The sequence below is a fragment of the Mastigoproctus giganteus genome, chromosome 3 (assembly GCF_048544385.1).
Source record: "Mastigoproctus giganteus isolate SK-2022 chromosome 3, ASM4854438v1, whole genome shotgun sequence".
Classification (NCBI taxonomy): domain Eukaryota; kingdom Metazoa; phylum Arthropoda; class Arachnida; order Uropygi; family Thelyphonidae; genus Mastigoproctus; species Mastigoproctus giganteus.
In genome coordinates, this window is record NC_143577.1 from 237059731 (window position 1) to 237075642 (window position 15912).

Consider the following 15912-nt stretch of genomic DNA (forward strand, 5'->3'; position numbering starts at 1 on the left):
AAAAATCACACCATTCCCTCCAAATGCCTGTCCAGTTCCTCCTTAAATTTATTCAACCTATCAACTTCCACAACGACAGATGGAAGTTTGTTCCAGCAATTAACCACCCGCTGGCTAAAGGCAAATTTCCGCACATCTATTCTACATCTGTCTTTTCTTAATTTCAATTTATGCCCCCTTAGGTTCGTAATCTGAACAAGTGGAAGGATCCCATCAGAATTCAGCGTGCTCAACCCATTCAAGGCCTTATACACTTCAATCAGATCACCATGCAGTTGCCTAGTCTCCAGCCACTGCAATTTGCAGAACTTAAGCCTCTCTTGGTAAGAGGATCCCTTCATTCCCCTCACCAATCTTGTTGCCCTTCTCTGTACACGCTCAAGTAAATCTATATCCTTCCTAAAATGAGGCCTCAAGACCTATACGCAGTACTCAAGGCGTGGCCTGACCATTGCCTTATACAGAGGGACAATCACCTCCTTCTCCCTGCTAGCAAAATTCCTATATATCATTGACAAAACCCCATGACCTGCCCTGGCAGCCTGTCTGCATTGCTCAGAAAACTTCATATCTGACTGCACAATTACTCCCAGGTCTTTTTCATTTTCTACCACCTTAAGTGAAGTACCACACAGTTGGTACGTTTCTCTGGGGTTACTTCTACCCATATGCAGTACTTTGCATTTGTCAAGGTTAAACTTCAGTTGCCACTTCTTAGCCCATCTGCCCAAATTATCTAGATCCTGTTGCAGTAGCACACTGCCATTACTGTCATTAACAACCCTGCCAACCTTTGTATCATCTGCAAACTTCGACATTAAGCCTGATATACCTTCATCAATATCATTGATAAATATACAAAACAACAGTGGACCTAACACCGAACCCTGTGGGACTCCACTAATAACATTAGTCCAAGAAGAGCAGTACCCATTGATCACCACCCTGTCTTCTCCCACTTAACCATCCTTTTATCCATTGTAGCAACTTACCCTTAATACCATTCTGCTCCAATTTGCACAATAGTCTTCCATGCGCAACAACGTCAAAAGCTTTCCTGAAATCCAAATATATGATATCAAAATTATTTTTTTCATCCAGTTCCTTTGTAACCACATCATAATATCCTATCAATTTGTCAGACAAGACTTTCCCTTAACAAACCCATGCTGTGTCTGAATTATTGCTGCAGTCTTGTCTAGATGATCCTGCAATGCATCTTTAACCGGTGACTCCTTTATTTTACCAGGAACAGAAGTTAAACTAACTGGTCTGTAATTACTCGTGTCACCCTTCGATCCCCCTTTGTGAATTGGGGATACATTTGCACATCTTCAGTCTGTGGGAACCTCCCCTGAGTCCAAGGATGCTCTCATAATTATGGCTAAGGGTTTGCTTAGTTGCTTTACCGCCTCCTTTAATATAACTTTAATATTTCTTATGTTTAACTGCCCTGGGATAACCCTATGGCTGTCCTGGCATATCTTCTAACCATTTCATTAAATTTTAACTTTTTGTTGAAAAAAAAGTAAATTCAATGCAGAACTCCATAAATAATGAATATGGCACATGTTTTTATTATTGTTAACTTGACAATAATAAAATACACTATAAATAAAATACAATATATGCATAGTTATTGTGACTGAATTTCTATGGTTGGAGGCCTGTTTCTTTTTCTTTTTTTTATTTCATAGAAGATATCAAGTGGTGTTATAGCCTGACAATAATAAGCCATACTCCATTGATTATTTACTGATATATGTTTCTAAAATGATCTTCGGATTATGTTTTCAATTCAAACTTGCCCATAATCATAACTTATGCAAATAATGTGGCATGTTATACTACATTAATTTATTTCTGCATTTTTTTTTAAATTTTATATTTGAAATTAATAAAACAAATTAATTTATTAAGGCTATTAATCACTGTTTTCCATATTATCAGTAGTACATCAGCAGGGCCAGGCAACTGTCTGTGTCCAGTTCAGACTGATGAATCCATTTTTGCATCAGAGTGTGAGCCAGGATGATATCAAGATGCAAATCTCACTTCTCTGGCCCCAATTCACATCTTTTGCCTCAAACAATTCAGAAATGTTTGATGGACAGTTTATCACTGGGGAATGAATTTTGAAGGGCCAACACTTTCTTTTACAAACAAACTGATAAACATGGTCATGAATTTTAATTTGCTTATCCTGGCTTTTTTCATTCCTGGAGAGCTCTCTGTCTTCACATCTCTGGATCATAATGATATATCAAATGGATGGGTGAAATGGGAACGGTTTTTTGTGTTTTTTTTTTGGCTGATGCTGTATAAGGCTTTTTTTTTTTTTTTTTAATTTAAACCCCAAACACGAGCGGTATTAGAATATTAGAACCTATAGTACTTAGTACATGGGTTGAACGTTCAGAAGACGAAAGAAGATATTTGTTGAAATTAGACTTGAACCTCTGTAGACTGTAATTTTCAGGAAATATGTATGAAGGAAGGTTGTTCCAGAAAACGGCAGTTGAATGAATAAACGAGGAAGATGAAAAGTTGATTCTGTGATTTTGAAGTTGGACAGTAAATGGATGTTGGCGGCATAGGTTTGAACTGTTTTTAAAGAGAAAGCGGGAATTATAGAAGCCAATTCAGAAGAACAGTGCCCATGGAAGTATCTGTAGAAAAAGAATGCAGCAGAAACAGTATGTCTATGAGACAGAGAGTGAGACTCATTAATTAACCTAACTGCCCTCTTCTGAATGGAATCAAAAAGACTGAGAGAGGTTTTGAGGACGCTGCCCCAGATGTGGGAACAATATTTTATGGTAGGGCAGATTTGCAATTTGTACAGAGTGAACAGCTGCTTGGAAGAAAAGTAATGCCGAGAGCGAAAGAGAAAACCAAGTTTTTTAGATGCAGAGGAAGCAATATTTGTAATGTGCTTGTGCCAAGATAGATCAGAAATCAGGGTAATCCCCAAAAGAGATATATCATCTTGCTTAGAAATCGGAGTGTCACCAAAGATAAGCATAGGAGCAGAAGAATCCTTTTTGCGAGATATAAGACAGGACTGAGTTTTAGAAGGATTGAAATCAACTAAGTTGTCATTGCCCCACTGGAGAATTACCTGGAGATCGGCACATAAGGAATCGGTAGCAGATATTCGAGAAGTTGAAGCTGATTGAGTAGGGCAAGGTTTCTCAAACTGGAAAGTGGAATTCAATGTGCTATCATCAGCAAAACTATGGATAAGATTTCCAGTCAATGGAAAAAGGTCATTAATACACAAGAGGAAAATAGTGGGGAAAAGGACTGAACCTTGGGGAACACCAGCATTAGTGGAGAAGTTAGAAGACACAGAGCCATCTACCATCACCTTCAGTGAGCAGTCAGAGAGAAAACTGGATAACCAATTACAAAAAACAGTTGGCAAACCATAAGATGGAAGCTTGTTTATAAAACCTTTATGCCAAACATGATCAAAAGCCTTTGAGATGTCAAGAGAAACCGCTTGTGTTTCACCAAACTTTTCCATTGAATTTGTCCATAAATGGGTAACATAAGCCAGAATATCACCAGTGGAGCGACAGCTTTCTTGCATCATTGCTTGCTTTCTTTCATCATATACCTCTACTAATGCTAATCCATGTTTCCTTGAGATATGCTTCCAGAAAGTTAAATTCTGTCCAAATTCAGCTTAAATTTTGTCCAAATATTCAATGAAAATCTGTTCACACCTCGGTTATCTTTCATGAGTCAAGTTTTTTTACACAATCTTTGCACACTTCTTCGTTTCAAGATTCAAGGCTAAAATTTGACAAACCCTTTCTATCTATCCTTCCCCAAGATCAAAGTCCTAAACAGATAAAAGTCAGAAATAGCTGACTTTCATCTAAGGTGTTATAGATAGCAAGTGCTTAGATGGTTTTTGGTGATAACTATTTCTTAAACACGACAGCCAAACCACACAGTTCATAGATGCCGATGAAGTTCTATGAGTATATATATAGTCCCTTTGGCATGCAGAAATTGGACAACTCAACTACAGACGTTCCAAATTTCAAATATGGCAGCCATTTTGGTTGAGTTTCCTAATGTCAATAAAGGTGTACAACATTCTTGTAACTAAAATTACAATGCCTTACTTAAGGCTCAAAATAGACTACAATGCCATTCCAGTTCAACACACGCGCGCGCGCGCGTAATATAATGTTCAATCTTGCTTATTACAAATGGGTAATTTATTAATGAATGTTTTTGTTTAAATCAGAATAATCTCCAATTCCATTTATAATTTTCTAAACTTCACTTTACCCAACAGCAGGTGTGTGCAAAAAATACACAAATGTATGGAATCATTTTCATCTATATAACAGAGATTTCAAATCTTTAATGAATATAAAGTTACTGTGAGTTATTGCTGGATGGATAAAATGAGTTTAGAGATAGAAAACTGTTTTTATTATTATTATTAGCCCTATGGTGCAAGGAAGCTTGAGGATTATGATGTACCAGCCAAAAAAAATTCCCAAGTTAGTATTAGTATTAGTAATGGCTGCATGGTGCAAGAAAGCCTATGGCTTATGCTGCACCAGCCAAAAAAAAAAAAAAAAAAAAAACGAACAAAACAATGATAAAAAAAAAACAAAAAAAACTAATAATTAATAAAAGAAAAGGAAACTAAACCTATCATCCTATGTGTTTCCATCACATCACCCGAAGGTACTATCCAGATGTACTTTGAATTTCCCCAAATGTCAGCCTCTACCACCCATGTAGGCAACTTATTCCAGTAATTTATAACTCGCTGGCTAAAATAAAACTTCCTGCAGTCCAATCTAAACATCTCCCCCCGTAACTTGAATTTATGTCCCCTAGTTCTAGCATCATTTATAATCTTGAAAATTTCGTCCTCATTCATTTTACTGATGCCTCTCAGAGCCTTAAACACCTCAATCAAATCTCCTCTAAGGTGTCTAGTTTCCAAACTCTGCAACCCACATATTTGAAATCTTTCTTCATAAGGACGCCCTTTTGTCAATCTCACCAGGCGAGTCACCCATCTTTGCACCCTTTCAAGAAGCTCGATGGCTTTCTTTAGGTGCGGTCTCCATACTTGAATACAGTATTCCAAGTGTAGTCTAACAAAAGCGTTATATAATGGGATTATCATGTCCCTATCTCTACTTGCAAAAGTTTGATAGATCACTGATAGGACATCATAGGCCTTCCTTGCAACCTGTTTACAATGCTCAGAGAATTTAATGTCTGACCATATCGTAAATCTCACAGTTACCCCGAGAGAGAGAGAGAGAGAGAGAGAGAGAGAGAGAGAGAGAGAGAGAGAGAGAGAGAGAAAAGTAGAAGGGAATCACCAAGAAAGAGAAGAATGATGATATCCAACTCAGAATCCTGGGTGTGGCAAGCCCATACTCACCAGATCTGAGCCCCTGCAAAAACAAATGTGAGTCAAAATGACTCCTGACACATTCACCAATTGGTTAAAATCTTATTCTTCAATACGAAACTTTTTTATTTTTGCTAACAAAAATTTATGCTTAACACCTGAATTATTTTAATAGAATATGACTATTCAATAGTTTTAAATATTCCTTGTTTAATATGTTATGTAATATGATGTAAAATACTGTACTTCCTTAACTAAGATGACTCACATGCAGCCAAGCATCAGTAAGAAGCTGAATCATTATAACTTAGTTATCCAGACTTACACAACTCAACTTTTTAAATTAATTTTACAATCAATGAACAGATGGTGAAAACATTAAATTAATTTGATGTTAATATTAAAGAAGAGATAAAAAAAATATAAAATTAACAAAACTAAATTTACTACCGTGAGAAGAATCATCAGTTGACTGAGAGCGTCGAGGCCCGCCTCTACGACGGGATCCTTTATAGCAGGAGTGACAGAGGGAGTTAGGGGAGGAAAGAGAGAGACACACACAGAGAGATTAAGTAACCTTAAAAAATAATTTTATTAAGAGGAAAATGAAAAAACACAACACATACAATGGCAGCCATAAAATCATATTATATCAAATAAGCTGTAATGTCTACCACCACACAATTAAAAGCAACTTTGTCTTAATATATTACAGATTCTTGATATTTCTTAAGTATTAATCACTTAAAAAATATTAGGGCAAGTACAGTCCTTTTAACATTCTTAGCCTACAAAATGAAAATGGAAAAGGCACAATGGATAAGACTTCACTCAAAACTACGGCTGTATAAAGTCTTTTTACACAATCCTAATTCTGTCACAGCAGTGCTCAAATACTCATATACACTGTCCAGTAAAAACTTTATAACCTCCCCCACGTTTTAGAAATTGGTCATTCCTCCCTGCCTGGTAGCATATGTGTCATGGTGAAAACCAGTAAATGTGATACTGCAAATTTATGGTATGCAGTCCACACGAAGAGTACTCAACTGACATGGGCAAGGGAAGTGATCTGGCAGAATTCGAAAAACAAACGATTGTCGGGCACTGGTTAAATAGTTGCAGTATTATGGAAACTGTGAATCTTGTAGGCCAGAGTGCTGTAGCTAAGGTGTTCAAAGAGTGGGTGGACAGTGGACAGAGCAGCAGTATCCAGGCCAACAGCAAGCACCAATGGTTGTTGTGGTCACCTATGTTCCTATGTTCACCACAACAACCATTGGTGTGGTGAACATAGGAACATAGGTGAACATCATTTACTTGTAGACAGTAAATGATGAGAATAAGCCAACAGACAGTAAACAATGGAAAGGCTGACCACAGACATTAACCAGGGGACAACCAGTAGTCTTTCCAAGACCACGATCCAATGCACCCTCCTTTGTATGAGCTACTGGAGTAGGGGCCCAGTCAAGGTACCCATGCTTATGGCCATCCAATGCCAACAACTAAAATTTACATCTAACAGCATCACTGGACCATTGGGAACTGTAAAAAAAAAAAAAGAAAAGAAAAAGAAAAAAAAAAGTTGCCTTATCCAACAAATCATGTTTCCCACAATATTGTATGGAAGTTAGATGGAGGGTGTGACAAACTGCAGACAGGAATCATTCCAATATGCTGGTTCAACAGAAGCAGATGGCAGTGTTTTGGTATGGGTGACGTTTTTCTGGCAATCTCTTGGTGCTATCATACCCCTAGACCACAATATGACTGCTAAAAACTACCTATCCATTGTGGCTGATCAAGAGCACCCCTTCATGATGACTCTTCATGAATGGTAACAAGTATGATTGACCAGGATAATGCACCTTATCACATTACTGGTATTGTTTGAGAGTGGTTTGCTGAACACAAAAGTGACTTCCAGGTGACACCTTGGATACTGAATTAACCAGATATGAATCCCATAGAACATCTCTGGGATTACATGGATCAAAAGATCCAGGGTTTTGATCCTCCACCACAGATTATCGCAGATCTACAGGATAAAATCATGGCAACGTGGTAGAACATACCTCCTGCAACATTCAGCGACCTTAGGGTCCATGCCTCGCCATGTAGCAACAGTATAAAAAAAAATAATAAAATCAAAAACATGACACCACAGTGCACTTCACACTGTATCCAAATAAACAGAAGACAGTACTATTCATTTGAGCAAGTTACAGTATAGCATGAGGAAAATACAGGTTGTGAAAATAAAACTGCTCAATGTGACAAATATTTGCATTGCAAAATGAACTGCAAACAGAGTGTAGTAGCAGTCAACTGTTTCCAAAGAATATCATAGAGAATGCTGGCAACCTGCCTCATGATGGTTTCCTTCAGATCGGCCAGAAACTGAATATTGCATTGATAGACTCTGTCTTTGAGATATCTGCATAAGCAGATGTTAAAGGATTATGGTCCAGAGAGTGGGATGGTCAAGAAGCACTGGAAAAAGACAGGATTTGGTTTGATTTGCTTGTTTCATGCCATAGCAATGATCACAAGCAATACTGCACCAGTGTAGTATGTCTGTACAAGCACATGTTCATGGACCAATTTGCATGTTATGTGGACTGAAAAACTTAAAATAATGCATGGAGGGATATACTCATTCTGCCTAACTACAGTCCTACCACTCAAACCCAGATCTCTCCAAATGACAAGAGTGGCAAAACTATTACACTGTCACAAAGGAGAAAAATGACAAGAAATTATTTGGTCTTTATAAAATGCAGCCCAAAGCACCTGTTTTACTGGCCAAGCAATATGTTGTGTAGCCCCATCCTACATAATTGATGTCTGACACACACACACACACACACAAATTGTGTCAAAACATCTTTTCTATATAGAGTAAGAAGCACAATAATTTGCTGGTAATGGTAGACGTTTTTGGACATGTGATTATTCCCCTTCATAAATAATGGTCTATTTATGAAATTTTCTGTAAACCTGCAACAAAAATAATGCAAGGGAAATTGGGAGGAAATCTGCTGATAACATATGAAGGTGACATTCCCATACCCCACAATTATGGGCCACCACCATCCTAGCCAAAAACTGCAGAGCAAAACAGGTTCACTGTTGGAGATTACATGGTGTTAAATGGTGCAGCACATAGATCTTAAAAGGAAGCCATTGCAGAAGGAATTAAAGCACTTTTCTGACTGTTGCCCATGAAATATCTACTTATCACTGCATGAACACTACATGGGTATACAATTTCATGTGGCACTCAACCACAGCGATTTTCTAAACAACAACTGTTGCAATTAGACAACATCTTCTGCTGGGAGCTATAAACAAAGTGATTTTTTCTCTGAATTTCATCATCATTTTGTGTAATCCAATTTGGGAAAGCAGTAGATTTTTTAAATGACAGTACTTCCAAAGTGCAACCAAGGTGTTACCACTTTTTTTTTTTTCCCATAAAAATGCTTTACCACAATATTTCATCTGCAGTAACATGTTGATGTTTGCTTGATACTATGGTTGCATCTGTTTCTATCACAAACAAGAGGTTTGTGTCACCAGTACACTGTCACATCTACTCTACAACTTGGTGCCAGTTTTTGAAGTGTTTTTTGTGCCTTGCATTTCGACATGCCTAGACATTATCCATACTAAATTTCATCTTTGTATGATCAAAGGTTTCCCATTTATGTATGTAGATTCTAAATAGTTATTAATCACATTGTTTTTCTTGTCTTAAGGATTTTTACATCAGCTACTCAAATCATAGTGCATCAGTTCTTGTGCTACTTCAGTCTGTATTATTTTGTTGTGAATTATATCTGTATAGCTATGTGTTCATGGGCCAATGTGCATAGTGTTCTGGCTGAAAGCTTTGTTGAAAGAAAAGGATCCTACAACCTTTGAAAAATCCGAAGGCTTCCTCAATCTCCAGGCCTCTCCAAATGAATGACAAATGGCAAGAGTACTACTCTGGCAGAGGACATTACTAATCAAACATACATGTTTTCTCTTTTCCTCCATTTAATTAATAATGACATTGGTAATACTTTTCTTACCTTGTATTTCATTAAAAATGAATCTTGTAGTTGACTCTGATATGCAAATTTTAAGATTTTCTAGTATCAAACTAGTTGCATCATTTTTTTTATACTAATTGAATTCTACAAATAAATAAATGATTTTTATTTGATGTACAAAAAAAAATACAGATGACGGGTACAGAAACCCTTAATGGCATTACACTAGGGGCTGTTTTCTGTTTACATTATATACAGCTATGTGCTTTCTATTTACCAATTACTAATAACTGAATGTAAAAAGGAAGGATGGGAAAACACAGCAAGGCAATCCTCTTGCTGCAGAACTGGAAATGTTAATATTAACTCTTTTAATACAGGAAATAACATGAAAATTGATACATGTATACTGACATCATGACAATCTGCCCAATTACAAGAGATGCTGGAAATGGTTGCCATCAATATCTGGGCAGTCTTGCAGCAGATAATCTATATTTATACAAGGTGTGGCTACAAAATAATGAGACTGCCTTGGGCTTGCACACACTTCCATCCATTTCTTCCAAGCACAGAAACATTTCTGGAAGTCATCTTCTATAGCCCTTTTATAAAACACTCCTGTCAGTTTTTTTTTTTTGAATATCTTCACAGCATTTTTTGTCTGCTGAATGTGAACTGAAAATGGGTTCCCTTAAGAACACTTTTCAGTTTAGGGATGGCAAAAAAGTCACAGGGGGCTAGGTTTGGTAAGTAGGAAGTAGTGTTTCCATGCAGGAATTCCTTACCCGGCATTTCTCTGGAAATATGTGTTTTTCCGAATCCCGAGAAAAATCAGTCGAGAAATCGGGAAAAAGTATTATAATTCTACTGTGAGAATTAAAGCTTAACAATCAACATAGAGATGCTACTGGTTTGAAAGAATCCACTGACATCAAGTCGAAAGCAAGAGCAGGAAACACTGATACGCGGAGTGGAAGGTTAATTTACCCTTCCACTTCCGGAAGGAACCGGAGTGTAAGGTTAACTTAGCCTTCCATTTCTGGTTGACTTCAGGAAATGTCGACCTTAACCAGGTTAAGGTCGACATTTCCAGGAATTGGATAGGAGCACATAGGAGAGAATCGGTTGCAATCTAATCAGTCAGTCCTCCTTGTAACTGTTGCCTTGTTATAAAAGTGTGTTCATAGCCCTGTCTGCAGCTAACTGTGAGTCATCCATGCAAATAAAATAAATATAAGTTTATATGCAGAGTATACTTTATACAAATCCTATGAGTGGTGTTCTAAGAAATAACAAGTTTTGGAAACAATATAAGTCCTTAAATTGGCAATTTCGACACATGATTCTGTGTAGTGCTGTTAACCTTGTTAGGAGACCTGAATGTTACGTTATTCAAATACTGTCCAGTGATGTTTGCTGGCATTTTTCAATGTTTTTCGCTATAGGCTACAGTTCTTTGTAAATACTACTAAATTTAATATTTCTTATTTATCAAATTTTTTTTTTTTAAATATCCATAATAATGAGTAAAGAGTATGAAGAATTTTTGAAGTATTTTAAGAAAGATAAAGGAAATCAGTCAGCTCATTGCCAGATATGTTTTAAATCATTGCAATGTAAAGCATCATCAACTAGTGGACTTCGTAGGCATCTCGAACATATTCATGACATGAAAAGGACAAAAAAACTCTGAAAATAATCCTGATGAGCCAATGACTACTACTTCTAAGAAACAATGCACAATTTTACAATATGTCAAAGGACATGAGTCACAAGATTTAGAAAAAAACGGTAAGCAAACTTGCAGCAGCAGATAGATTACCTATCAACATGATCTCAAAGAGTGAATTTATTTGGGCAAGTTTCTTAAGCAAACAACTGCAGTTGCCAAAAAGTCCATCATCAGTTATGGCATTAATACATAACTATTACAGTAAAACAGAACAACTGTATATCGAGAAATTTGGTGCTTTCAAACGTGAAAATAAGAATATGAGCATTTGCATACATGAATGGAAGGCGCCTCCGTAGCCAGGTGGGCAGGAGCAGCAGTGCGTAGCACACGCTTCTTGATTAGACCAGAGTTCGAGCCCATGACCACCAAATACGGAGGATGCGGAAAGGTCAGGGAATGACCATCGCATATCCCCGGAGAAATACGGCCTTAGTTGCTAATGCTCCTAAAAACCAAATAACAACAACAACAACAACATGAATGGACCAGTTGTAGGAATCAAAGATACATGAACGTTCATGTATATTACAATGAGACATCACTGAATCTTGGTTTAATAAGAGTTCATGGGAACTGTCCTGTAGAAAAAGTGTTATCTTTACTTCAGGAAAGATTAGAAACCTTTGAATTAAAACTTGAAGCAGATGTCGTTGCAATAATTAGTGATGACGCAGCAGTTATGTTACAACCATGCACTTCACCTTGCTGTAATGAAAGTGTTTTACATCAAAAAGCAAGCAGCAGTGGAAGCAAATACGATGCAGGTTCTGAATACGAGAAAGATGAAAGCAATGACTCTGATTCAGATAACGTAGCCAGAACCAATCAGCATGATATAGGCAAGATGATGTCCCCAACAATTTTTATTATAAGAAAAATTGTAAAACTGAATATATTTCTTGATGATGTCAAAGAGTATGAAAAAGGCTGTTTAAGCATCGGTAATACATCTCCATCATTTCTACTACCCAGGTAGTAGGCATGCATCATTTTATTCTATCTCATATTGTGAATACCTTCACAACAAGTTGCCTAGGTATTGCACTACTTTGAATAAGTAATGCTTCTCTGGTAGAGAAGACTACTGTTACTTATTCCGAGATGGGCATCACCAGCCAGACAGCATGTTTTGAAGCTGGTTGTATATGTGTGGGATAATAACTCTACTATCCACTTGTTCCTATTAGACTTAGAAAAACAAAAACATAGAGGGAAAGTTATAGTAGGAGAGAAAGAAGGAAAGAAATGGTGTAGAATGAAAGGGACTAACTCCTCCAACTCGCACCACTCAAAAACTCATAGACTTGTCGAATAAACAACGCTTTCCCAATTGGGGAAGAGTGTTGTTATCTATTCTCGGAAACTCCGGGCAGCATAAAGCACCCCCTGACAGCACTATTTTGAAGCTGGTTGGCTTCATCATTGGTGGGTGGGCAGGTACCCTGTTGCAATAATGACAACTCAGTTATGAAGTATAACTCCACAATATGAGAGATGCTTGATGGTTTAATCTAAATATATTTCTTGACAAAATGCCAAAGAGTATGAAAAAGAAGATATAATAAAACAATGAATGCATACTACCTGGGTAGTAGAAATGATGGAGATGCATTACCCATGCTTAACCAGCCTTTTCATACCCTTTGACATTTCATCAAGAAATATATTTAGATTAAACCATGCTAACCATCAAGCATCTCTCATATTGTAGAGTTATACTTCATAACTGGGTTGTCACTATTGCAACAGGGTACCTGCCCACCCACCCACCGACGATGAAGCCAACCAGCTTCGAAACGGTGCTGTCTGGGTGGTGGTGCCCATCTGAGAATAAGTAACAGTAGTCTTCTCTACCAGCGAAGTGTTACTTATTCGAAATAATGCAATACCTAGGCAACTTGTTGTGAAGGTATTCACAATATGAGATATAATAAAACAATGCATGCATACTGCCTGGGTAGTAGAAATGATGGAGATGCATTACCCATGCTCAAACAACCTTTTTCAATTGTAAAACTGTTTAAATATTTTCCAGCAAGGAATTCCCTTTTGCAGCAGGAAATAATCAAGAGTGAAAAAATGGAACTACAAGTCATTTTGGACTGTAAAACACACTGGAACACATAAGAAAGAATGATCGAAAGATTTTTAAAGACCCTAAATCTGGTAAAAATTGTTTTACGACAGCTGAAGTTCGGTCACTTATGGAAACAGGAATATTATGAAATTGTGAGAGATATGTTAAATTGCTTAAAACCTGTTCAATTAGCAGTTGAGGTATTAAGTAATCATAATGCAAATCTTCTAACAAGTGAAGAAATTTTTAAGTTTCTTTTTAGTAATTTGGAAAAACAGAATTCTGCTTTGAGCAGTATGCTTTTAAAAGAAATTAGAAATGAATTGCTTAAATACAGAAATAAAGATCTAGTATCCCTCATTAAATATTTAAGCAATGTTAGTTGTTTATACGATGTGGAAAGGGACAACTTTTTTGCTTTGGCAAACAAGAATGAAATAGCTCAATTGGCAAAATCATTAATGGAAAGACTTTTTAAAGGAAAATGTGCTTTAACAAAAGAAATGCAAAGAGAAGAAGATGTGAATGTTGTTGTGGAATACTCCGACATGAAATCAGAAATTGATCTAAAATCTGAATTAGCAAAAGCAATATTGATTTCAACAGCAAAACCAAAATCAGGGCAAGCGGACAAAATGGTTTCATCGTTAAAAAAGGAAATGAGTTTATATGAAGCAACATGTACCCTAACACCCAACTTGAAGATGGGTGTTAGGGTACATGATTAAATTACGGTCAATCTGACCAACGTCAATGCAAAATGAAAGAAATTTTTCTATGTCTGGAATATTTGTCACGAAACAAAGATCAAGATTATCGGATAGGGCAATCAATGCTTTGTGCGTTTTAAAATTTCATTTTAAGAATGATAACTTTTAAATATTTGTGGTATTATCTTTCAATTTTTTTAAATGATTTTTATTTCACATTTATTTTGTGTTAATGTTCCCTTCTTTTAATGTCTTCTATAATCAAATGTCTATATCAAGTAGAGATCACTTTTATATGTTATTGAAATATATAATCTTGTCATAATATATTGGTTCATAATAATAATAAAGCATGCATTTATTATATCTTTTTTGTTTGTGTGTTTGTTTGTTTTTTTACAGAAAACCTCTGAAACTTTTATAAACATACTGTATCACAGAAAAATGATTCACTGTTTATTATTATGGTCACTCATCATTTAAAATCATGTAAATAAAATGGTATAAAAAATATAGAATAACTTATGATTTGGGAATTCTCGAGAATTCCTGGGAATTTTCTGATTTTTCGCTCCCGAATCCTGAAGATTAATATCTGTCGGAAATTTGGAAACACTAGTAGGAAGCATGTTCACACACAGGGATTTGTTTTGGGTTTTTTTGGCCAAAAACTGGCAAAGAGAGTATTGTGTGCTGGAGCACACTGTCTTAATGGAACATCCATTAAGACTGTACTTCCACAATTCAGGTCTCTTCCTTAGAATTTCTTCATGCAGCCTTGTCAGAACTTCAATTTAGTATGTTTGAGTGACAGTCTGATTTGGTATGATGTATTCAGCCATAATAATTCCTTTAAGAAAACAGGAAGAATGGTTTTCATTTTTGGTTTGGGAATTGTTTTGTCTTACATTGCATTTACTGTCTTTTAATTTCTGGATCATACTTAAACAACCAACTTTCATTGAAACTAATTACAGTACTCAGTCTGGATCTTCAACTTTTTTTCAAAACATCTCCACAAACATTCTCATTCTTTGATTTTCATTCAAAATTTTTGCACCTTGACACACACTTTTCTCATGCCTAAATTTTCAGTTAAAATTTTGTTTAGCCATTTCTTTGTCCATATTGAGTTCTGATGCAACCATTCTAATGGTTAATGATGATAACTTCTAATAAATGTCCTATGTCCTTACCTGGTGCACAGCTTTCATGGATACGGCACAGCCTGGTCATTCATAGTGTTTCACATTCTCTCTTCTATAAATCTGTTATGCCATTCAACCACGCAAGCTCTTGACGTAGTATCTTCCCCATAACAACTCATAACTTTCAGTAGGTGCTTTCTTTAGTTTTGTTTAAAATATGAGGTTTATTCAATGTTCAATTCTTTTGTCTGTCATTTTTCTGGAAAACTTCTGGAAATGATAAACACAAGGTAATGAAAACTTGGCTGACTACCAAGTGAATGAGCATGTTGGAATGAGAGGTCAACAAGATCAACTGCTGAGCCTTTGATCCACAGGAGGAACTTGATGTGTCATAGCTGCATGTGCGGTCTCTTTATTTAACAGCTGTTGTTTGTTGTTTGTTGTTGTTTGGTTTTTAGGAGCATTAGCAACTAAGGCCATATTGCTCCAGGATATGCGGTGGTCATTCCTTAACCTTTCCGCATCCTCCGTATTTGGTGGTGACGGGCTCGAACCCCGGTCTAATCAAGAAGCGTGTGCTACGCACTGCTGCTCCTTCCCACCTGGCTACGGAGGCGCCTATATTTAACAGCCATACCTCATAAATGTTCACTGTAATGTGTCCTCTATGATGGATTCAATTTCCTTGCAAATGTTTGCTTTCAGTCTGCTTATACTGTGAGGTTTATTTCAGTACACCTGTCCCTTTAATTTACTCCACAGAAAATGTGTATATCTGGATCAATCCAATGT

General features: G+C 36.6%; 1 protein-coding gene and 1 long non-coding RNA gene across 8 annotated transcripts in view; one reads left to right on the plus strand and one right to left on the minus strand.

Annotated features, from left to right (window-relative positions):
- The window catches only part of LanB1 (laminin subunit beta-1), a 503856-nt gene that overhangs the window by 372112 nt on the left and 115832 nt on the right, over positions 1–15912 (minus strand). The window contains exon 3 of one of the 7 annotated variants that reach the window (XM_090369713.1): positions 5852–5908. The exons of the other annotated variants lie outside the window; for them this stretch is intronic. Within the exon in view, the coding sequence (XP_090225839.1) occupies positions 5852–5908 (57 nt within the window). The remainder of the gene's footprint in view (positions 1–5851; positions 5909–15912) is intronic. 7 annotated transcript variants of the gene reach the window in all.
- Positions 1–15912, plus strand: part of LOC150088911 (uncharacterized) — a 230943-nt gene that overhangs the window by 213591 nt on the left and 1440 nt on the right. The gene's annotated exons all lie outside the window — the stretch shown is intronic.